At 35.9% G+C, this 25,667-nt stretch overlaps 1 protein-coding gene across 1 annotated transcript; it reads left to right on the top strand.

The window, feature by feature from the left end:
• The first annotated feature begins 1,062 nt into the window (after positions 1–1,062).
• TMEM33 (transmembrane protein 33) lies at positions 1,063–25,409 on the top strand. Its single transcript, XM_058546973.1, has 8 exons — positions 1,063–1,172; positions 1,365–1,436; positions 4,229–4,323; positions 4,807–4,994; positions 8,730–8,797; positions 9,888–10,021; positions 14,325–14,408; positions 19,430–25,409. Exons 2-8 carry the CDS (start codon positions 1,392–1,394, stop codon positions 19,557–19,559), a joined length of 744 nt encoding a protein of 247 aa, XP_058402956.1. The 5' UTR covers positions 1,063–1,172; positions 1,365–1,391; the 3' UTR covers positions 19,560–25,409.
• Positions 25,410–25,667: the final 258 nt, after the last annotated feature.

Raw genomic sequence — 25,667 nt, forward strand, 5'->3', positions numbered from 1 at the left:
TCAAGTGGGTACCAGCTGTCCTGTGTATCTCTAGTCATCTTCCTCTCTTTAACCTCTTCAAATTTTATTCTGAATCCGCTGCTTCTCTAACTCTTCCTTCTCTACAGCTCTTCTCTAGATCTCAGAAGATGACCTTCCCTCTCCAGCACACCTATATCCATACTACACTCACCAAACCTTGGATGGCCTCACCAAGTCATCTTTCCTCTTCTCTTCCCCTACAACATTGCCTTTCTTCAGCATCTCATCGCTTCTCTCCTATATATGCGTAATGGCCTGCCAATTGATCTCCTGGCTTTTAGTTTGCCCCTCAGATCATCCTCTATCCTGTTGCCAGAGTGATCTTTCTAAATCTCACGATGTCACACTTGTTTAAAATTGTACCACGGTTCCCCGGATTTCAGGGTCAAGCTCAGATCCTCTCCTTAGCACACCTGCCTGACTCTCTAGCTCAAATCTTTCACAACCCCCCTGATCCACCCCGCATGCCCTCCCACCCCTCCACCCCCTTAATTCTTCTTGTCCTTCAAAACTGAGGGCCAGAATTACCTGTTCCAGGAAACTTTCCCAGATCCCTTCTGATTCAGGTCCCCTTCCCGTGATTAACTCGGCCTCTGCCCATATTACACAAGCACTGTGCTGTGATTTCCGTTTACTTGTCTCTTCTGCAACCTGTGTTATAGTCATCTTTTTATCCTCCATGTCAAGCATGGGGCCTGTCACATAGGCCTCATTAAGTGCTTGTTGAAAGAATTAATTTTAGAATTAGAACCAAGGGCTTAGTGAGTTCCTATAGGAAAACAGCAAAGAACACGTTTCTGAAGCTTCTGTATTACGGAGTGCAGAGATTTCGTGGTTTGCGCGTGGGCAACGAGGCTCATCTGCGCGCTAGAGACGAAAAAAGTTTGTTCGCCAGCCTCGCCGACTGGCGTGCAGAACACGCGAAGCCGAAACAAGAAAAACTACACTTCCCGTCATGCCTCAGGGCACAGCTTCCGGCTCCTCCTATTTGTCCCCGCCTTGTCCCCACGGAAGTGAAAAGAGCAGTTCCAGGGTCAGCAATAACCTGGAGCCGGCGGCCTTTGGTCGGTGTTCTTGGGGCTTGCTCCGAAGCTCCGCCTTCGCTCCGGTCTTTCTGGAAACCCAGCTTTGCTGTTGACCGTGCCGGACAGGTATTTTTTGGTCACAGCGGGTCCTCTCGTGGCAGTCGGCTGCACGGGAGAGGGCGAGAGCTTTGCGCCCTGTGGAGGCTCGGAGTCGCCGCAGGGCGCGGCGGGCCTGTGGCACGGGGCAGGGAAGCCGGTTGCCGGAGTCGTGGCCCCCGGTGATGACGTCCCTTTTTTCTTTTTCTTTTCTAATTGCAGCGTCGGAGACGCGTGTGTGAGTTCCCCATGGCTGATACGGCCCCGAACGGCCCCCAAGGGGCGGGCGCAGTGGTAAGTGAGCAGGCAGGGTCGTCTGGCTTGATTAGCAAGAGTTAGGAAGGAGCAGGAAGTGTTGCGAGTCGGGTTCGAGGCGTTCCAGAAGCTCCTAGGTTTCGGGACTGGGATTAGTGACTGGGGTGGGGGTTGGGGGTGGAGTGGAGAGGGGAGATGGTGACCGAAGATTTAGAGGGAAGTACAAGTTTGTTTCGGAGGCGACAACAGGCGGGCCCGGAGCTCGTGGCCGTCACTTGTATGCCATGGAAATTGGGTCCCCTTGCGTTTTTCCACCCCTCGGTCTCTGATTGTTCTAGGTCTCAAGGTTGAAGGTGCCACTTGAGGTTGTGCCGTGACACACGCCTCATTTCGCTCACGCATGCTGGCAAAAAACGTTTCTGCCCATTTTATGCCATTATATAGAAATTACGCACAGGGAGGAGAGCGGTCTTTTTTTTTTTCCTTTCTTCATTTTGGCCTTACTTTTTAACAAAGAGAAATGTCATTACGCTTTCGTAAATTTTTTGTTTTTAAGATGCAGATCTGCTGCTTACTCGTTATTTGTACCCGAGGCATTATTGCCTTTAATTTTAAACACTATGAGTAGGTGAATTGAATGAGTCACTTTTTTCTTTTTAAACATTTTGCAACATCTCTGATTATTATATACACACTTGTTCTTTATTTTGCTGAACGGTTTGAGAGTTAGTTGCATACATCATGATGGTTAACCCATAAATACTTCATTATTATTCTACATGACCACAGTGCAGTTATCGCAGGAATTTTTATAGTTAAATTTGGGAAGTTTAACATTGATATATGTTATTACCTAATATACAATCCATATTCAGATTTCCTCAGTTGCCCTTTAAAGCGCCTTCCTCCTTATCCAGAATCAATCAAAAAGCATGCATTGCATTTTCTGGCCTTTAATCTCTTAGTTTAGAACAGTTTCCTTGCCCTCTTTCTCCCATTTTTGTCTTTCAAGAGTCCAGACCTGTTGTTTTGCAGAATGCTCCTCAAATTGGAGTTGTGTGACCCCCCCCCATGACTAGATTCAGGGTAAACATTTTGGCAGGAATATTACGTAAGTGATATTCTGTCCTTCTCAGTGCGTTATATATATCAGGAACATTTTATGTTGATTTATCCCATCATTGGAGATTCTAAGTTTGATTATTTGGTTAAGGTGGTGTCCACCAGATTCTCCGTTGTAAAGATACCTTTTTTCCCTTTGTAATTAAAAAGTATTCTATGGTGTGATAACTTTGAGACTGTGAAGATAGTTTTTCACCCAAAGATTCATTGATTTTTTTTGCCCAAACTATTTATAACATGGTTGGGCAGTTCACTCTTAAAATATAAACCAATACACTTTTTTAAGCCTTTTTTATTGCGTAATAAAATACACATCCATAAAAGTGTACAAAATGAGCGCCCTAAACAAGTAGGTTTTAAAGAAAATGTTCTAAAATTAAATTTCAAACTATGATGTAGAGTCTGAATATTGGTAAAGAAACTGAGCACAGTAAGCTAGATTCATCCTTCCACTTTATTTAGAGGAGTTACAGTATAGTAGGTTTGGATAGAATAAACCAGAGGCATATTTCTGTAATTACCTGCATACTGTTAAAAACACATGCAATAAAACATCCTTGAATTTTAAAATGTACTTGCATTTTCTTTTTTCCAAAAGTTTTTTATATCTTCTTTCAAAAGGTAATTAAGTTAGATTGTTTAGAGTAGTGTTTTAGACTCCAGACCCATTAGTGAATTTTGAAATCAATTTAGTGGAAACACTACATATTTCTAAAACATTAAATAGAATACAAAATTCTAAAATCTCACACATAGTGAAGATAAGTGTTGTTTAGTGAAACATTTATTTACTTTATATATCCGCTTACGTTTGTAAGGGGTCTTGATGTAAAAATTATTTATGTAGATTCTATCTAAAACGTAAAAGCCACTTTAGAATTTGCATATAAGATACATTTCGAATGAGAAAACATTTTAAGTTATTGCATTAGTGGTAATGGGCACATCTATTGGCAAAATGCAGCAAAGGAAAAAAGAATGAGAAAAAATAGAGAAGAAAGTGGTATATGGAAGTTTAATCTAGGGCCACCGAAACCAGGGTAAGACTTCTGGGGGAGCTTCGAGGGGATGAAGAAAGTCCTAAAATCAGAGAGGCAGGTGCCATTTAACACCTGACAGCAATATTTTGAGCACCTACAGTGTGCTGGGCCCTTGTGTCTACGTAGTCAAATAGTCCATAGACTAACGAGTTCAATAATGAGTTCAATAGTGAGTGACTATTATTACTGTGATTTTACATTTTTGCGTTGTAAGGTTTATTTAATCCAAACTGGCTTTTTGTGGTGCCTTTTCACTCAGATCTGAGACCTACCTATTTGAATTTGAGCTTTTCTAAGAATAGGCTTGATGGTTCTCTTGAGAGCAATTAGTTCTTATTTAACGTTCTTTAAAATAGATGAAGCCAGTATTAGAAGTGTTGAAGGAACACAGACAATTGTAGTTAAATTTCTGCTCAAATTTTTCTTTCCTAATTAGTCTTTTTATCTTTTTTATGTCAACTAGTATTTTTCTGTTTAAGTACTTCCTGTGCTTTGGATTTGTTACCGGGCATATACATGAAACAATCGCCTTGAGAGTTTTCACTTAATGGTTTTAAAAAAACAACTGCTACAAGGTTGTTAAAACATTTTGAATAGGAATAAAACTACATAATCTTCATCCTTAAAAACAGGCTTAGTTTACTACAATATTTGTCTTTTTAAATTCAGCAATTCATGATGACCAATAAACTGGACACGGCCATGTGGATTTCTCGCTTGTTCACAGTTTACTGCTCTGCTTTGTTTGTCCTGCCTCTTCTTGGGTATGTATTTTGTGTATTTCTGCCTTTGACATTCACTTGTTGAGTCAGTTTTTATGGAATACATTTTAGGTGCAAGACTTGTTAAACTGTAAAGGGTTCAGGGATAAATGAAACGCAAGTGTCATCCTTAAGATACTAAAAACCTAGTAATATTACCAACTGGAGGAATATTTTATATTGTGTGCTTTGTGAAAACAAGTGTCACATTGAAAATCTGAGAGAAAAGGGATATGTGGGGTTGAGATAAGTTCATGTTTTTTGCATTTTTGATGTTTCAACTTAACCAGAAGAATGACTGCTTTATAAAAGTCAGTTGGGAATATATATGAAGTGATGCTTCTAAGAAGGTACGATAGATTCAAGTAATTTTTTTCTATTGACAAGTAATAGATTTAGGTGTTGTGCAATTATGATGCAATTCACAAAGGAGGAAGAGCCATGGTAGTTATGTCTCATGATAACCTCTCCTCTGGTAATTTGCAGGTTGCATGAAGCAGCAAGCTTTTACCAACGTGCTTTGCTGGCAAATGCTCTTACCAGTGCTCTGAGGCTGCACCAAAGATTACCACACTTCCAGTTAAGCAGAGCATTCCTGGCCCAGGCTTTGTTAGAGGACAGCTGCCACTACCTGTTATATTCACTCATCTTTGTCAATTCCTACCCCGTTACAAGTATCCTTTATACTGTGAAATTGCCTACTGAGCATATAGAAGATTCTTCTGATTTTTTATTTTTATAGGAAGGATTCAGAAATGAGGGTGTTCCATGAAGCCTGGTTTGGTTGGTTTGTTGGCACTTCATTTGAATGAAGATACATTTAGTGTAAGAATTTCTGACTGTTAAAATGTGAAATCTAAATTTTGAAGAGCTGGTGTGTGAATTTTAAACTTTGGATCTTTGTTCTTGCCTCTTGTAAACTTCTCTGTTAGCAATGGGTATTTTAAAATTCAGATTCATAGCACAAGCCTATGGAGGACTTATTTTAATATTTAAATTTTTCTTTCATTTAATTCACATCTTCTTTGGGAAAATGTCCAAATATCTTGCCTTATAAAAAGAGTAATCCTTAGCTCTTTCTTTTAACTCCTAGGGAGCCAGAAACAAATGGAAATTCATCAAGAAATAACTTACTTAAGCAGAGAATGAGATAATAAATAAAATAAAAAGAAATTAATATTTGCTATGATTAGAGTAGAAAATAAGGACACATTGATAATATCTGGAGCTACTGAGAAATAACTCATTTGGAATTTGTATGTTCACACATTTCAAGAGTGTTATGGGATGATAATAGGTATTCTAAAAAGGAGGGAGAGGGATGAGGGAAGGGAACTCAAGAACTCTTAAGAGTTCTTGAATATTTATGATATAACTATACATAATGGAAAGCACAATAAAATGTCTCTAAGACTAAATATTACCTATTTAGATAATATTTTCTATGTTTGTGGAGTATCAAATTTTAAATAGGTTTTTGTAAGTCTTAAGGAAAAGAGAATAGGAGGAAACTGAAATTCTTTGAGCACCCTATTTTGCCAGTATGTACAAACTTGACATATTTAATCCTTGCGGCCATCTGAAAAAAATTGTAAGCATCATATTGATAGGAGTACTGATGCTCAAAGAATTTAAAATAACTTTCCTGATGTCACATTGGCAAGTTAGTAATGCTGACAAGGTCTGTCTGATTTCAAAGGTTTACCTAATCTACAGTTAATGGGTAACACTCAAGTATAGTTTTAAAATATTTCTGTCTGGGGGCTGGCCCCGTGGCTTAGCGGTTAAGTGCACGCGCTCTGCCGCTGGTGGCCTGGGTTCGGATCCCGGGTGCACACCGACGCACCGCTTCTCCAGCCATGCTGAGGCCGCGTCCCACGTACAGCAACTAGAAGGATGTGCAACTATGACATACAACTGTCCACTGGGGCTTTGGGGGGAAAAAAATAAAATTATTAAAAAAAAAAAAAAATTTCTGTCTGTACCTGGACAAAGCTGGTTGCTCCACTTACATATACTACAGTATATGGAGATTCTGTTTAAATTCTTTGCTTTACCAAGAAAATATAAGTGGTTTGGAATGCAAGGATAGCTTTTCATGTTTCAGTGCATGTATGGGTCTGTATTGTCCCATCATCATTTATATTTGTTAATTTTTAGGTAAAACTTACTAGATGATTGTTGTACTACAACTGTAAATGACAGTCACATTTGTTTGGCACATCATTGGATTGACCTGCTTTTGTCAATCACATTTATTGAGGTCCTTTACAATCACCAATATTAAAATTCTTGCCTTTCTGAGATAAAATGGGAACGTGTGTAGAGGTTCTTGGTTCTGCCCTTTGGTAGCTTAAAATTTCTTGGGAGAGAGAAATAAAAACTGTGTTTTCCAGGTAATTTATAGAGCAGATTGAATACATCAATACTGACCTCTGGGACAGTGCATGTCACAGAGCAGGTGGTCAGTGAGTTTTGTTGAGTGAGTTCTGAGATGGTGCCAAATGAGACTCGTAACCAGTGAAGACAACCTCTCTGCCTTTTCTATGGAATTGGTTATTTGCTAGCCCTTCTCTATGGGGATGTTGAAGATTGAGGATTTCACGTTCCTTAAACTCTTACGGTGGTGGGAGGAGTAGTTAGCAGTGGGAATAACACAAACTAGTAATAGGCAGGAAACACTCATCTGATTCCTACCGTAGTTGGGTATTGTGTTAATAAATAAAGGTGAGACCAAAGTCGTATTACAAAGTTATGTTATGATCTTTGCTCTTACAAAGGTGATATATTGTCCTGGCTCTAACAATGACAGGTACTTAGGTTTAAATTGTGGACTTTTCACCCCTTAGATTTTCTAAGTAGTTTAAAAGTGACATTGAAAGCTAAGACTATGAATCTCTTATCAAGGATCTGTGGGCTATAGAGTGTTAGAGGTAAAAGACATGTTAGAAATCTCTAGCTTTATCACTACATATTCATTTGACAGAATATGAAACTTGGCCTAGGGAAATGAAGTTAGTGTCAGAGCCATGACTGGAACCCACATATCTTGACTCTCAATTCAGGATTCTGTTTTCACTACCTGACGTTGCCTCTTTGTTGAATCAGGCTGCAAGTTAGGATCTGTGTCAAGTTTAAATGAAATTATTTAAAAAGCAACAGAGTTTTACAGTGGCCTTAGGTGAGGGTTGTAGCTTTCATCAGTTTCAAAGGGATCTATGATTCATTAGAAAATGTAAAACTTTATGTATATGATTACTACTCAGGAAATTGGCATTTTACTTAATTCTTGTAAGTGTTAGGGAAGAATTAGCCAAGATATTAATTTGGAGAACTGCTATGTTAGAGAGTTAGGCTTCTTATAACACTTGGGTATGGGTCAGTATCTTGCTTGCCATTTGGAGATTAGGAACCTTTGGGTCCTAAATGAGTGATGGTTATAATGAATTTGATACTCGGATTGTGTTACAGCAGTCACCATTTCCTGTCACAACAAGCTTTCAGTTAATGTAGAAAAATATATAAAAATTCATTTCTTAGAAACTGTTACTATTTTTAGGACAACTATTGTTGCCATTCATGATTGACTAACGGTCCGTATCATTTTATGGACATACTTGACAAGTTTTTGTTGTTGTTATCCATCTGGCAGAAATTGGGGTGAATAGGGTCTTTTGAGCAATTTCTGTTTTTCAAAAAGCTGAATGAAAATTGTTATATTTATTCATGACCTAGAGCCAGACAGTTGACCTCTAATATAAGAATTCTTTGCTTATGTCTGTAATTAAGCTGGTGAGACTCTCAATTGAGTATATACAAACCTAAGTATATACTCTTTTTATTTGTACAACTTGAGAACACATTAACTGTAAAAGGTTAATAGGTACAGTACCTCAAAATAATGGGGTCGTTGTAGGAAATAAATAATAAAAGGATCTTTAGTTGAGGAGAATTTGGGAACTACTCTTTAAACCATTACCCCAGACTCTTTACTAAGCAGTTGAGATAATGAAAGCAGTACAAAGGACTATCTTTGTATTTGAAGGCTAAGTTATTCTGGTCAGGATGGCCACTGTGGGGTTAAAAGCTATATTATTGAACAGTTTGAGGTGGCCTGTATTTCAATTTAATTTAGCAAACATTTACAATATTTTATTATCCAATAGAAATAAACTTTTTTCACTGTTTTCTTCATATAAAGAACTGTGAGCTTTAAAAAATGAAGTAGTTAACTTTCTTCTTTACAGATTAAAAAAAACTTTGGTTACCAAGTGTATCAATAAAAAAAGCCATCACTGAATTCATTTTAGCAGATGCCGTCTCAGATCTGTATATTTGGACATAATACGTAGCCGGTTTTGCAAAGTATTTGATGAATTTTAAATGTTTTCCTTAATTGTTTTCTTCAGTGAGTATTTTCCCAGTCTTGTTATTCTCTTTGCTTCATGCTGCCACATACACAAAAAAAGTCCTTGATGTAAGTTAAAACTATGCTGTTTTTTTTAAACTCCTGGATTACAGATAGTTGACATGAATTTGAGCTCTAGGACATTTGGGAATTTGTCATAAAAGGTTCCCCTCTTCCTTCCAAACCTGTTCCAAATTATTCAGTGATTTGAAAGTTTTAAGTTTAGAATTTTTTATTGTTTAAGTTTCATAAAATAGTACATTTTGTACATAAAGGATTGTATTTAAGATTACCCCTCAGTCACCAGAGGAATTTCTGAAGTTTGAAATAGATCCTTTTATTTTTTTAAAAAGTCATATCTTGAGCCAGCCCTGATGGTCTAGTGGTTGAGGTTCGGCACACTCTGCTTCACTGGCCTGGATTCAGTTCCTGGGCTTGGAACCACACCACTCATCTGTCAGTAGCCATGATGTGGCATTGGCTCACATAGAAGAACTAGAAGCACCTACAACTACAATATACAACTATATACTGGGGCTTTGGGGAGGGGGAAAAAAAAGTCATATCTTTTAGGTTTGATAGGTTTTCAGAGATGTCTTGTTCTGTCAATATTTTGACAGTGAATATCTTTTACACTGATGTTCAAAACTTCTACTTTCCTAAAATGTTTTCTTATTGCTGGGTTGGAACATTAAGCCTGACTTCAGTGTGCCAGACAGATTGGCTCCATATGTACTGAAATTTGAATTAAAATAGTCGTATTTTTGCCTTGTGTTGGCCTTTTTCTTCACAGCAGTAATTGGAGTCCATAATTTCTACCTTTAGTTAGCTAGGGAGTTACAGGTACTTTAACTGTATTACTAGGTAGTCAGATTTTATTATGGTTGGAGAGAAATAAACATTTTTTGTGAAATAATCTAATCTTTCTTGAGAAAAAGCATGAAAATGACTTTTAACTCTTCAAATAACAAACTTCAATAAAGCAGGAAGATACACTAACTTTTGTTCTTAAATAGTTTGTAAGCTTTTATGTCATCATTTCTAAATAATTGTCTTTCTTTGTATTGCCTGTTGGATATGCTGTTTATCTAAAGAAAGAAAATAGGTGAGTGATCAAAAATGCTTCGGTATTTCTAATGTTTGTGCTCTTATGTTTTAGGCAAAGGGTTCAAATAGTTTACCTCTGCTGAGATCTATCTTGGATAAATTAAGTTCCAATCAACAGAATATTCTGAAATTCATTGCTTGTAATGAAATATTCTTGATGCCTGCTACAGTTTTTATGCTTTTTAGGTAAGAATTAAAATATATTTGTTTTGGGAGGTGGGTGGCTTAAGTGAACATAGTAAATATATTAACTCGAATTTTATCCTGCTTAAATCAGTTGAAGGAGATACTGATACACAGAGCTACATGGATCTTAGCCATCATCTTTTCACTTTATAGTAGAAAACCTGAGACATTATAGTAAACCTAGGAACTTATCTTATTTGTCATTCCTTGTGACTTATCATTTAACATTTTGAAAATTAATTTCAGAATTACTACGTTTGAAAGAATCTTAGGAGGTCTAGTTTACTCCATTCTGCCATTATTGAGATGATTTTTCTTATACTAGAGAAAAATTATGATCTGGTATTTATAGCTGTCTACTGTCACCTCCATATTTGTTTGCATCTTAATTATAGAAGTAATGTATGAATAAAAAAAGCCTTCCTTTGGGCCGGCCTGGTGGCGCAAGCAGTTAAGTGTGCGCGCTCTGCTCCGGAGGCCCAGGGTTTGCTGGTTCGGATCCCGGGCGCGCACCAACGCACCGCTTGTCAAGCCATGCTGTGGCAGCGTCCCATATAAAGTAGAGGAAGATGGGCATGGATGTTAGCCCAGGGCCAGTCTTCCACTCAGCAAAAAAGAGGAGGATTGGCAGATGTTAGCTCAGGGCCGATCTTCCTCACAAAAAAAAAAAAAGAAAGAAAGCCTTCCTTTTAAAAATTAGAACATTAGAATAGTAGAGTATTGACCTCTCCCTCAATATTCTTGCATTTACATTTTAAAACTATACTTCTGCCTGGATTATTGCTTTTTTAATTTTTAGCTTTACAAGTATAGGACATTACAGATAAAAGCTAAAATATCATTTGACTGTGAATCCTAGTTGCAGTTCTGTCCTCTACTTCCCAAAGGTAAGGAGTTTGGTATGTGTACTTGTGTGTAGTTCTTTACAAATACTTATACAGATATGTAGAAAATACTACTACTTATATTATGAGTGTGGAGTTTTATTTGTTTAGTTTTTATTTTACATCATAAGTGTCATAATGCATCAGTTGTCTACATTTTGCTTTTTTCACTCATAGTATGTTTTCGTGACCTATTTTTGTTGACATATACAGTTCTGATTTGTTTCACTTAATGGCCTGTATAGTGTTCCATCATATTAGTATGCTATATTTCATTACCCGTTCCTCTATTAATGGACATGTGTTTCCAGACTTTTACTTGTCCAGATATTGATGCAGTAAACATCTTTTTACCTGTCTGCTTATACTTTTGTGCCAGTGTTTTCTCTAACATAGATATGAGAATTGATTTTGCTGATTCTAAGCTAGGGGCATCTTATATTTAATAGACTATGCCAGATTGTCCTCTAAAATGTCTTTTTTTATTTTATTTTATTTTTATTATTGTTATTATTATTTTTTATTGATGAGAAAGATTGGCCTTGAGCTTACATCCGTGCCAATCTCCCTCTATTTTCTATGTGGGATGCCACCACACCATGGCTTGATGAGCGGTGTACAGGTCTGTGCCTGGGATCCAAACCTGTGAATCCCAGGCCACCAAAGCAGAGCGTGGACACCACGCCACCAGGCTGGCCCTGAAATGTCTTTATTACCTTTTTTCCATAACCTCATTAGTTTGTTACGAACTTATTTTCATTTATGAACTATTTCATTTTAATGTTCATTACCTTGATTAACTAGTAAGGTTTTTATATACCTGACAGTTACTCCTTTCTTGAGCAGTCTCTCTTCAAGCTAGTAACAGAGTTTTATAGATTTCCTCATAAATACATCTGTTCCATTCTTTTAAGAAATGTTTTCCTCTGAAAACTCCAGGATCATCACGTGTTGCTTAAGTTGTGGGGTCGCAAACTAGATAATATAATATAAAAGTTCTGGAGTGATACAACAGAAAGACTTCCTGCTAGGTGTTACAGACCTGGATTCTAGTTGATTTGACCATTAATTTAGCCTTCTGAGCCTTGATTTTCCACATTTAAAAAACTAGTAGTAGTTGAAATAAGTAATTGCCTAAAATCCTCCCATCATTCCATGAACATTGAACAAAGGATTGGATACAGCCTTATTTGTCTATTATTCCACTCTAAAACTTTCGCCCTAGAAGTTAGTTTCTCTCTCTCTTTGTGATCCTGATCAGACATTTAAACATTTAATTACTAAAGGGAACTTTTTGCCCTCTTTCTTATTTGTTTTTCTGTTTTCTTGGGTCACACAAGGTTCTGTGATTGTTTCATTATTAACTGGGTGAAAATTAAAATGTAGATACCGAAACTAGTTCTTTATGTGGAGATCATTGATGTCTACATCTGAAACCTCCAGATTCTGTTTAATAAGCAAAATAATTTATTCTTCTCTTAAATCAGCCTAAGATAATTATAATGTAATGCTGAGATGCCATGCACACTTAAACAAAAGCCTCATTTTTGAAACTGCCATGGATTTTTGGTTGGAGCACCAAGTTTTGACTGCATTGGTACTGTAACTCAATTGTGCTACTTAATCTTTTATTTAAACACTTATGTACAAACTGATTTTAATTTTTAAGATTATTGTAAAGGAGATGAGAATTCACCAGAAATATTTAGAAAAATCACTTTGTTATTCTAAAAAATTAAAATAAGGTTATGAAGTTTTATTCAGTCCCTAATAGGAAAAGCTGTTAAGGCTTTAAGTATGTCACTTGAAAATAACACAAACTATAAGATTAAAAACAACTTTAATTCATTATTCCTTAAATGCTACCCTTCATGGTAGAAGTACAGTCTAATATTAGAAAGCTTTATTAAGTTATATTTGTAGCAATGATGCTTAAAGGTCTGTATTTAAAAAAACGTAGTCTGTGAGTTTATGTTACATACACATGCACATGTGTGCAAAGCCAGGTAAAAGGATGATCCTTGTAGTTTTATTTATTAGTAGAGAGCTTGTTACATACTAGTACATGTATAAGATGGAATACTTGAAGTTGTAAAAAGAATGAGGTAAATTTATGTGTTGTGATAGAGGATGATCTCCAAGATACAATAAGTTTAAAAGTTTATTTAAAAAACTGTAGGGTATTCCCCATTTATATTTTCAGATGTGTGTTTATGTGTTTAAGGGCGTGTATTTCTTTCTGCCTCAGTTTCTTCATCTTTAAAATGGGAATGATAATACCACTTTCCTCCTAGAGTTGTTCAACAGATGCGGTGAATTATAAAATGAGCACTGTATTAGTGTTAGTCATTATATACTCTTGTGTATATAAATTTCTGGAAGAGTATTACTGGAGACTGTGTTGTAACTTTCAGGAAGGAGCTAACTTGGTGGAAATTTTGTTTTTCATTGAATATTCTTTTCTATCTATATTTTCTATAGTATGTATATTTTTCAGTTTAAAGAGTTAAAGATTTGTCACATGATTTATTGGGAAAAATGGATGTAACATTTAGTTTAGTGATACTTGTAATCATGTAAATTATTTTTATGATGAAAGTAAAATCACACAATTTAGGAAAAAAGGCTAAAAAATTAACTTAAAAAACAAACCACATTTAGCATCTTAATGTATTTCCTTTAAAAAAGTTTTAAAATATAGTTGTAATACTATGTATAGTTTTATATTCTGCTTTTATCAAAGTTGCTGTATAGTTTTCATAATCAAGATTTTAAGTAGTTGCATACTAAGTCCATCAGATAAACATAATTTACTTAGTTCTGCTACCTAACTATTCACGTTAGATTGTTCCCACATTTTATTTGTAGTTATTTCAGTAAATATCTTAATCCGGATAGTTTTTCCTAGAAAAGAATTCCAGACTTAGGATTTCATAAACTTATATATGACTCTTGGGGTAATGTAATTGTGCTTCTTAACCAAGAAAAATAATTATATAGGCTATGTAAATTTACTAGTGAGACTGTGTGATTTTATTAGTTTTTTTTATTTGTATAAAATGAACCACTTCATTTTAATATGTTATAAAGTTTTAAAACTTGATTATCAATTATTAGTGGTAATTATGGAAGCATTTAATAACATTTTCTGATTTATTTAGTAGCTTTTAAAAATTTAAAAAGTAATACATGAATACATGTTTATAAAAATTTAACCAGTACATTTTATTCCTTACCAATCATTTACGTTCTTTTATTTCCTTTTTAAGAATAACTTTGATTTAGATATGATAGATATTACTATGACTATTTGATGAATGAAGACGCACATATTCTCCAATAAAATTGCCTTTAAGTTTTGAGAGTATACATATGAATTGATAATGTATATTTATGACCCTTGTGTTTGTTTATTTCAGTGGTCAAGGAAGTTTGCTGCAGCCTTTTATATACTATAGATTTCTTACTCTTCGATATTCCTCTCGAAGAAATCCATATTGTCGGTAAGCTGGTGATTAATTTAAATCTGTTTTATTGGGCCGGCCCCGTGGCTTAGCAGTTAAGTGTGTGCGCTCCACTACTGGCGGCCCGGGTTCGGATCCCGGGCGCGCACCGACGCACAGCTTCTCTGGCCATGCTGAGGCCGCGTCCCACATACAGCAACTAGAAGGATGTGCAACTATGACATACAACTATCTGCTGGGGCTTTGGGGGAAAAAAAAAGGAGGAGGATTGGCAATAGATGTTAGCTCAGAGCCGGTCTTCCTCAGCAAAAAAAAAAGAAGAGGATTAGCATGGATGTTAGCTCAGGGCTGATCTTCCTCATAAAAAAATAAATAAATAAATAAAAAATAAATCTGTTTTATTTGTTAAGGGTATTGTGAAATATAGTATTTGTAACTTTTAAGAGTTAATTAGCTTTTGTGTTAGAATTTAGAAGCAAGCAATGTTTTTATAAATTTAAGTTCCAGGCCGTCTAGGGTTGGTGAGAAGGTGATTGTATTTTCAGAAACTGAGACTGGAGTTGTGTTGACCACCTCTAAAATAGTACTAAAACTTAAGGAATTTAAAGATGTATAAGACATAAGTCCCACTCTCAAGGAGCTTTCCTAGTTGAAGAAACAAAAACACTGTCAAATAATAAAATAGGGAAACACTAGTTCAGGATACGGTATTGACAAGTCAGTATATGATGCATTGTCCTATGTTTGCTATATCATATTAGTACTGTAGTCCACAGGAGGGAGAGATCATCTGTCGTCTTCTATCTTCTGAGCCGGAAGACAGAAGAGCCCAGAGAAGTTCCCAGCGTAGAGATTTTAATTTGTTCTGGAAGGATTAAAGCCTTTGAATAGACGGTGAGAATAGGTAAAAGCATTTTAGGTATGAAGACAGCAGAAGCACAAGTTTAGAGGCAAGAAGCTTCAAGCTGTGTTTAAGGGGCATTGAGTAGACCTGTTTGACTATAACGGAGATTCTGAATGGTGAGTGGTTGGAGCTAAGGTTAAAAAGGTATATTGGAGCCATATCATAAACCTTCTTGTGTTTCAGGGTAAGAAGTTTGGAATTTATCTTCTAGACCTATGAGAATGATGATTTTGACATAATCGTAATGTTCTGATAGCGTTGGACAGAATAGTTAGAAGTGGAAAAATGAGGAAGCAGAGAAATATTTTAGTAAATTATTATAATTTTCAGGTATGGAGGCTTAAATTATTGTGCTGTAAATTATGCATGCTGATCTCAAAAGTTAGAGGAAAACCAAAATGAGTGACTGTTTTTAATAGCTTCATAAATATGTTACTTGGATACTAATGTTAACATAGTTTTGTTTTCAAGTTTAAAATAAATTTATCATGTAGTAGAATTTAGCCAGAAAGCCAGTGAGTGTATTAGCATGATCTCTGTTGTATTTTCACAAGCAAAGTAAAAACAACTGAATTTGAATGCTGGCTCATCATTTGCCAGGCATGTGACTTTAGGCAAGTTATTTAAATTTTAATTTCTTCATTGGTAGAGGAGAAAACCTCTTTCTGGGGGTGAAATGAAGTACTGTTTTAAAACTGCTTAGATTCTATTAAGTTCTTAATAAATAGTTTATTTTCCTTTTTCTGTGATTCTGATTTGTCTTCTTTGAGGGGTTTTTATGCTCTCATAGGCAATGTCTTTTTTACAGTGCTTTCTAAAATAGAGCTTACTTACTTTAGACATAGGTTCTTAATGAATCTCTAGTTGCAAATATACCTTCGATTTTACTTGATTCTGTGAATTTTTTGCCCTTTTTGTTTCTAGTCCATGTATTCATTTCAGACATTATCTTCTGGTCCCCTGCCCTAGCATCCACTTTTCATCAGCAGATTTGTTTTTCTCTGTTTTTTTATACTGTCTTCTCCACTCCCATTTTCTCCACATACCCTTAAATCAGATCATCACATAGAGAAATTTAGAAGTGTCCACTGGAATAAAAAAGGAAAGGATAGCAGTGGATTAAGATAACACAAATATGTGCTAGTAAGCGTCTTCAGAGATTTCCCACACACTTTAATCAAAACAGTGGAAAGATAATGGAAAATATTTGAGCTTATAAAATACCAACAAACAGGGCCAGCCCCGTGGCTTAGTGGTTAAGTGCGCGTGCTCTGCTACTGGCAGCCTGGGTTTGGATCCCGGGCACGCACCAACACACTGCGTCTCCAGCCATGCTGAGGCCACGTCCCACATACAGCAACTAGAGGGATGTGCAACTATGACATACAACTATCTGCTGGGGCTTTGGGGAAAAAAAAAAAAGGAGGATTGGCAATAGATGTTAGCTCAGAGCCGGTCTTCCTCAGCAAAAAAAGGAGGATTAGCATGGATGTTAGCTCAGGGCTGATCTTCCTCACACGCAGACACACAAAAAATAATAAATAAATAAATAAAATACCAACAAACAGGTTTATAAAACTACATTTTCTACACTATACTTTTTTTCTTAAGGGTTTTAAGACAGTCAGTATCAACAGTTTGTACCGTTTTTGCCTATCATGATATTTATTCTCAAGTCAGTGGTATCAGTCCTTTGTAGATGTCTAGTGTAGATTGTCCGGACCTGTGCTGTCCAATATGGCAGCCACTAGCCACATTTGACCATTTAATTAAAATTCATAAAATTTAATACTCAGTTATGAGTCACACTAACCACATTACAAAAGCTCAAAAGCCTTGTGTAGCTGATGGCCACTGTAGTGGACAGCACAGATAGACATCTTCATCATCAGCGCCAGTTCTATTGTCAGTATTGCTCTAAAGGATCTCTGTGACTTGGTCTAGATTATGCCAGTGATAGAGTCAGGAATAAGAGAACTAGCCATGTGACTTTGGGTCTCATCTGTAACCTGAGGGGCTTTGAATAGAGTATTTTCTTTTTTTTTTTTTTTTTTGTGAGGAATATCAGCCCTGAGCTAACATCCATGCTAATCCTCCTCTTTTTGCTGAGGAAGACCGGCTCTGAGTTAACATCCATTTCCAATGCTCCTTTTTTTCCCCCAAAGCCCCAGTAGATAGTTGTATGTCATAGTTGCACATCCTTCTAGTTGCTGTATGTGGGACGCGGCCTCAGCATGGCCAGAGAAGGGGTGCGTCGGTGCGCGCCGGGGATCTGAACCCGGGCTGCCAGTTGCGGAGCGCATGCTCTTAACCGCTAAGCCATGGGACCGGCCCTGAATAGAGTATTTTCAAGATGCCTTTTAGCTTTATTCAGAAGACAGTGATTGTATGTTGATGAGAACAAGTTGATGTAGGGTTGAAATACCTAGAGCTGAGTGAATTAGACAGCTGTATAAGTCAATATGACGATGAAGGTGCTGTGGAAGCACAGAGAACAGAGGGAGACAGATGAGAATTCACTGAGGAGGTGGTAATATAAGCCAGGCCTTTTCAAGTTTGAGTTCTGGTACATGGGTGCCTGAAAGTGCTTGCATACCGGTAGTTACATGTTGCATGAGTTGAGAAAGTATATAGGGAATTAATAAAGATCTGTGCCCAGAAAGGTAGACAGGCACTAGATCATGAAAGGGTCTGGATTTTATCTGAAGTTTGTTAACATAGAAGGGTTGAGAATGTGATGACATCTGGTTTAGAAATATCATTCCAGAAGATAGATTGCAGGCTCACCAAGAGGAGAAAAAGATAGACCAATTTGGAGACTGTTAGAGTAGTCCAGAGCCTGAACTAATTCAGTAGTAAAGGAAAAAGGAGATAAATTTGAAAGACATCCACTAGGGTAGGAGCTTAGGACTTGGGGAAGAAGAATGAGGTAAAGAAGACCTCTAGGTTTCTGGCCTGGCAACCTAAGAGAGTTGTGAGTATCGGGGCTGTCACAGGGATAGGAGCTACAAGAAGGACAGGTTTTTGGATAAATGTGCATCTTTCTAAATTTCCTTCTTGTCTTTGTGTGAGAGCTTATTACATCCTTTTTTAAAACAGTAGATTATTACTTTTTTCTAACCATAAAAATAATACAGAAATGTAGAACAGGAGTTTTGTCTTTATGCAGGATTAATCAGCACATAAGGTGAAAATTGTGAATAGTTAAAATTACCCTTGCTGTTCTTTCAAATCACTTATAAATTACAGTACAGTGTACATGATTTTGGGTCTGCTAGCCTGTACAATGTATGTAATGTAGAGTACCCTGTAGGAAATGAGCACAGTTAAGGCAAAGTCAAAGTCTACAACCTGTTTTAGGCACAAACATGCAACATCACTGGAACATAGGGGTCATGGCAGAGAGTGGCAGAAGTTAAAGCAGAAAATTTGATTTAGACCAGATTCTGGAGGGCATTAGTATTGAGTATCTTGCATGTTGTCTCATTTAAACTTTACTACGACTCTGTGAAGTACATATTCCTATTTTACAGATGAGGAAAGCCCTAAGAGGCAATATGTTCATTTAAGGAAATAGTAGGTGGGATTACCCATATTATATAATTTTCACTTTATTGCTGTCTTTTTTAGAACTAGTTGAATTTGCCTAAATTAAATGAGAAAATGATGTAATTCTACTGTAAAGAAGATATAAATCATCCGTAATCTCAGCCCTCAGAGATTTTGTTAAATGAACTTTTCCCCCCAAAAGGTACAGGTGTTGATTTTGAGAATTTTATTTTGTGTATTCCCTGCAGTACATTCTAGTTATTTCTTTTACTTCCTCAAATTCTTTAATGGCTGGCCGGCGCCATGGCTTAGCGGTTAAGTGCGCGTGCTCCGCTGCTGGCAGCCCGGGTTCAGATCCCGGGCGCGCACCGACGCACCGCTTCTCCGGCCATGCTGAGGCCGCGTCCCACGTACAGCAACTAGAAGGATGTGCATCTATGACATACAACTCTCTACTGGGGCTTTGGGGGAAATAAATAAATAAATAAATAAAATTATTTTAAAAAAAAATTCTTTAATGGCTATGGGAAATTCCTTCATCAGCATTTGCTTTGCATTATGTTGCTCTTTTCTTGTGTTTCTGAAAGAAAACTATTTTATCTTGCAGGACCTTGTTTAATGAACTGAGGATTGTTGTTGAACATATAATAATGAAACCTGCTTGCCCACTGTTTGTAAGAAGACTTTGTCTCCAGAGCATTGCCTTTATAAGCAGACTGGCACCAACAGTTGCATAGTTTAACATCCAGCTAGGTTATATATATAAGCATTATTAGCAGCTGGTACTTCTGCTAGGGTTTGTTAATTCTAGGTGTAAAACTGACCTCAGTCCAATTTACATAATCTACATAAATGCATCTCAGTGGAAAAATAATCATCTTCCTGGCATGTTAAATCAAGCCTTTCAAAAAGTTTCCAAGAAAATTTTACTGTGCTGTGTTGTTAATGGTTAAGGAAATTTGTATCTAGTGATAAATGTATCAAATTGTTTTTAGATGCTACTGTGCCTTTATCATGAAGTACATTTATTTCTCTTGCAAAAATAGCTCTAAAATTTGTTTCAACTTAATTGGTAACTTGAGTTTATATCTGGCATGAGTTCATTATGGTAATATTAACGTATGTGAATTCAGTATATTTTGAGGCAGTATTCTTTTGCCATTCAGTAATTTTGGTTGATAATTTTAACAGAAGCACTTTCCTCTGTATTTTATTGTTATTTGATCTTTTGTTGCTTTGTTAGGACAGATTTATTTTGGATGTACCATTATAGGAGGAATTCTGCATGTATCTTAGGCTATGACCTTCCAAAATTTTATTTCCATAATTATTTCTGTGGCTTTGAATATTTTTTAAAAAGGCTCAACTTTAAGCTTGTTAGCCACTTGGGTAAATGTCTGGGGTCACCTAACCGTTTTACATCAGAAAGCAATAGTCATACAGCTTTCTTTTCAGAGAGCCAGTGAGTAACATTTCTCAAATAGGAAATCCGTGTTTTACAAATGTGGACACATGGGTTTTATTAATATTATTATAGTTTATAGAATTACCTAGACCAGATTATTGACTGCCAATTTTCTTGGTTTCTTAGGCTTGAATTTTTATAGACAGTTGCAGCAGTTCAGATGCCTTTTGAAAGGAATGTAACTGAAGATTGAGCATATGACTATACTTGGTATCTGTTCTGAAATAATAATGAAGATTATCCTGTAGATTACATACTTACCCATTAAATCTGATTTAAAAGGTTAAATGGAAAGGTTTATAGGTAAGGTAATTGGGAATAGGGCTGGAGGAGGAGTTGTGGGGGAATAGTGTATATTTCCATTTCGTAAATAAATTTGGGGGAATTGGATATATTATGCAACTGTGACTTGAGTTGTATAATATGTTAAATCCTGTTCATTGAGCTTCCATCAACTCCTTTATAAAATTCATTCTGATCTTTATTACTGTTGCATGATTGGAAATGTTTAAAACATTGCCAAAATTTTAGTACAAAATAATGTAATAATGGTTTTTGTAACCAATTTTCTTCTGTCTGCATGTAATTTGGATTTTCTCAAATACATTCATTAGTAATTTATCAGTAACGTCAGTTTTCTTTTTGTTCAACTTTCCGATCTATAGAAATGTGATAACTACTTGATAGTTCAACTGTAATCAGCTATTTTTGTATTTTTGTAATATTTATCTACTAAGTTAGAAAAGCAGCCTCATAATATGCAGTTGATTTTGTGTGTGTCTGTGTGTCTGTGTGTGTGTGTCTGTGGCTAGCCTCATTATCACTATATATGTAATCTGATGGTTTTAAGAACTAAATTTTCTAGAGCAATAAAGTGACTATAATGTTAAGTAAACAGTATATTATTAATTTCTAATGTTTTTAAAAATTGTCTTGAATTATGTCAATAAATTTTGGCAGCTGAAGGCATTTATTTTTAAGTTACTAGTTTATTTTGTTTTCTGTAATTTTTTAAATCTTGAGATAATTTTAGATTTATAGAAGAATAACAAATCGTACAGAGACTTCCTGTATACTCTTTAACTAAGCTTCCTCTTAGGTTAATATCCTTCATAACTATACAACATTCCTCAAAACTAAGAAATTAACCCTGAAACAATACTATTCTAAAGTACAGAACTTATTCAGGTTTCACCAGTTTTTCCATTTATTAATTTTCTTTTTGCGTCTTCTGTTTTTACCATGATGTTCTTTTACTTTTAATGACCTTGTAAGTATGAGTTTTGAGTTTTTCCTCTTTCTTTTGAAAATTTCTGTTGGTCAAAAAGATTTTCCTAAGGAAAATAATTATTTGGTTTTAACAAAAAGAATTTTAACATTAAAACTATTATAATTTAGAACAGAGTTTTAAAAGTCAAAGCTTTTTATAACATAGCAGGACTATAATTCTGATATGCTCACATTTGACTGTTCTTTAAAGGAAGGATTGATTTATAAATAAAATACTCCTAAACTCATGAAAAAGTAAATTTTACAATTTGAGCATTACTAGATGTTTTGTTTGCATGAACTTGTAGTTAGAAATTCCGTGATATGAATTTGTACAACCAGCTGATTTGGCATCTGAAATTATAGTGTAACATGTACACCTATCAAATTACAATTAAGGAAATACATTAGCAGTATAAAGAATGAATGCAGTAGGAGAAATTACGGCTGCAGAGCTGAACTTATTTTTACTTACAGGTTTAAAAAAAGTTGACTTAACATCCAGAACGTCTTAATTCTTTAGGAAGTGGTGTAGTGCTGTTCTCTAGCACTCTAGCACTTTTAGATAGTAAACCTTCTTGGACAGGTGGAAGCCTCATACAAAACCTACTTAATTCTAACAAGAATTCTGTATTCCTTTTATATACCTTTTATATCATGAATTTAAACTCCATTTACCATCAATCCAAAGAGAAATTGTTTAAATAACAATTCATATTTAAATTTTCACCAAGGTAGATGTTCCTGGACATAAGCAAGAAAGAAAGCTAATTTTTTTAAAATTTAAATTTAATATTTAGGAACCTTCCTTACAGGGAAGATCAAAGCATGCTAATATTAAACCAGAAGTTATGAAAAATTTATAAGGTCTGTTGTATAACTAAGAATTGTAAAGCTATCAAAAAACTTCCTTTCTTCCTAAAAATCAGAATCAAAAAATCAGATTAGGTTTGTAAGTTTAGGGCATGAATATTATTCATCCTGGAAAGGAAAATGAGTGTATATGTAATAAGACAAGTGGAACTGAGACTTAGGTTTTTTGAAGGTTTGATAGCAGAATGAATGAAATTAATTTTGAGAGATTCCATATCTAATGCTAAGGAATTTATTTTGATTACTATAGTTATTCTGAAACTTCTCCCCCACCACCCCTGCCCAAATCCCCTTAGGGTCTGCTACCCTCAAAGCTATCACCCAAATTTAGACTACCTTTTATTTTTTTTGGTGAGAAGGATTCACTCTGAGCTAACATCTGTTGCCAATCTTCCTCTTTTTTTGCTTGAGGAAGATTAGCCCTGAGCTAACATCTGGGCCAGTCTTCCTCTATTTTGTATGTGGGTTGCTGCCACAGCATGTCTTGCTGAGTGGTGTAGGTCCGAGCCCAGAATCCGAACCTGCAAACCCTGGGGCCACCGAAGCGGAGCATGCCAGACTTAACCGCTATGCCCCGGGGCTGAGCCCTAGACTACTTTTGATACTTATTCTGTAAAGTGAAAACCTCAAGGAGAAAATAACCACGGACAGTTATGTTTATGATCAGTAGGTGGCACTCTTTCCTCAAGTAGCCCCCCAGTTGGTTCACATGCCATATTGGAAGGTTAAATGCCACTGTAAGTGCTGAGTCAGCCATGAAACTAAGGATCTGAATTCCATAACCCTTTTTAATATGCAATTATTCAATATTCAACAAATATTTAGTAAGCATTTACTATGAGTAGATTTTTTAAATACCGAAATGTTCAAAAGTTGGAAGAAGTACCCTGTTAATATCTGCTTTCTAGGTAAACTGTAAAATAGGCCACAATTGGGAGTAGCATCATTCAGATTATGGTCTGTTTTTTTTTTTTCGTTATTAAGTGCCTAAATCACTTGAACACATCAATTATAAAATTGTTCTTTCTCCTTCATTTTCAGGTGTGTAGAAAAATGGTACTTAAAATTTTTTCATGGTCATTTTGTAGGTACACAAGTTATAGCCAGTTTCTCTTAAAATTTATACTTCTCACAGAATAAAAGCATATTGAAATCTTTGGATATTATATCAGGAATGGTACCTAGGTTTGTAAATCCAATTTGAGTTGCAGAGACAACTAGTTTCTCATAACACCTCATTGGAATTTCTCTAGGATTAGGACAATTTTACAGAGCTATATGATAGTATAGCTCAACAGATGGTTTACCAAAGGCACCCGTTTATAAATCCAGGAGTTATTCCCAGAGTTTTTGATGAGCAGTCCTCTTAAAGTATTCTGGGTGGAAAGTTGTTACTGGATCTGGCGTTAAGGATAAGAAAAGAGCTGCTAAAATTTGGGGAGGTTTCCTGGTAGTGATTATTCTAGGACATGTGTATCTTCTAATGTGGTCTTCAGGTGGGTTCTTAGAAGGAACACGTTCTTGTGTAAGGGGTTAACCCTAGAGTAGTCTTTCTCTTGTGCAGTGCAGATAGGAAAACTGACCTGCATTGAGTTTGAGTTGATTTGATAAGAGATGAAGTACAGTATTTTTTTAATCTAAAGCAGATTCTTTTTCTTAGAAAAAGATAGGAAAAAAATTATTGATGGATGTCTTTGCTGGAATCTAAAAATTAGCTCATATTTCAGGACAAAAGCATGCCCAAGAATCATTTTACTTTTTCCTTCATAGCCCTCTGAAGCTACTTTTTTGATATGCTCAGTACTTTTTGTTTTTTTAATATATATATTTTTGAATTTTGGTGAGGATTACTAGCCCTGAGCCAACATCTGTCACCAATCCTCCTCCTTTGCTGAGGAAGATTGGCCCTGAGCCAACATCCATGCCCATTTTCATTTTACATGTGGGATGCCTGCCACAGCATGGCTTGATAAGCGGTGCCGAGGTCCGCGCCTGGGATCCAAACCCTCGAACCCTGGGCCGCTGAAGCAGAGTACACAAACCCAATCACCACGCCACCGGGCCAGCCCCATGCTCAGTACTTGTAAACAGACCTTTTTTTTCTTGGTTCATGAAAGTTTAATTCCAAACTTTGACTATTTTCTTTCGTAACTTTAAAATAGAACAATTGCTTTTGACATGAATTTTTGCTTACATATATATTTGTAAATTAAGACCAAATGGGCAAAGTCTTGGGCAGGTAACGTTAGTGAAGTGTGTGTATTGGAACAAATGGAAAAGGGTTGCAAAGATTAGAAAGAGTCAGAAAAAACTGCTTGATTTATAAATGCATTTCTTCTGGTGCTCTATATAATGGGATATATTGAACTAAAAAATTTGTATATACAGAATGTCAGCATTTCTTAGTAATTTCTCTTGAATCCGTTTTTAATATCCAATATTGTACAGGTTGGGGAGTTATACTCTTCAGCCAATACTATCCAGACTGTATAAATTTATAAAATAAGTTGAAAAATTTATCATTCCCTGTTTTCAAGACCAAAGTACGTAAATGCTAATGTAGGGCTCAGAGGGAAAATATATTTCTCCTGAATATTTGAGAAAATGTGAAGTCTTTTCAAGAAAATCTAATAAACATAATAATCATAGCCTGCTGACACTAAGGAAAAAGGACCTCATTCGCTCGTTCTTTTATGCAGCGATTTACTGGTCCCTACTGATTGCCAAATTGGATCACTGTAGTAAATTATCTATGCTGGTACCTGTGAAAGTAAGCCCTGGGATCCATATTTGTTTTGTGTTCTGCTTAAATCAGCAAGAATGATAAATTTGATGGTGTGAAATTGAAAGTGTCACGGGCTTTCTTTGGTGATTGAGCAAAATAATGTCTCCACTTGTAATTTATTGTGACCCTTTTCACTGTACGTGCTTTGTATATCTAATATTTATTTCAGTACAAATTAAATTGTTCTTTCATCTATATTGTTGTATCTAAGACTTTATTGATGTAAAAATGAAATTGTAATAAAAATCAAATTGTGTAATAAAAATCTCTGGATTTAAGCAGATTTGAAAATATGTTGCAAAAAGACATTTACAGTTAGAATTCAGCTTCCCATTGCGCTTCATTGCCTTAGTGTTAGAATCAGATGAATTGGAACACTTCTGTTGACCTCAGCTCTTCACAAATAATAGAAGTGGTGTCATTTTGTGGTCTAATATGAAACTGGGAAACAAA

The sequence above is a fragment of the Diceros bicornis genome, chromosome 8 (genome assembly GCF_020826845.1).
Source record: "Diceros bicornis minor isolate mBicDic1 chromosome 8, mDicBic1.mat.cur, whole genome shotgun sequence".
In the NCBI taxonomy this organism is placed as follows: Eukaryota; Metazoa; Chordata; class Mammalia; order Perissodactyla; family Rhinocerotidae; genus Diceros; species Diceros bicornis.

Coding starts and splice junctions, on each gene's coding strand:
- TMEM33 (XM_058546973.1), top strand. CDS start 1,392: ATGGCTGATACGGCCCCGAACGGCCCCCAAGGGGCGGGCGCAGTG. Junction 4,324..4,806: donor TTTGTCCTGCCTCTTCTTGG/GTATGTATTTTG, acceptor GGTAATTTGCAG/GTTGCATGAAGCAGCAAGCT. Junction 10,022..14,324: donor ACAGTTTTTATGCTTTTTAG/GTAAGAATTAAA, acceptor TGTTTATTTCAG/TGGTCAAGGAAGTTTGCTGC.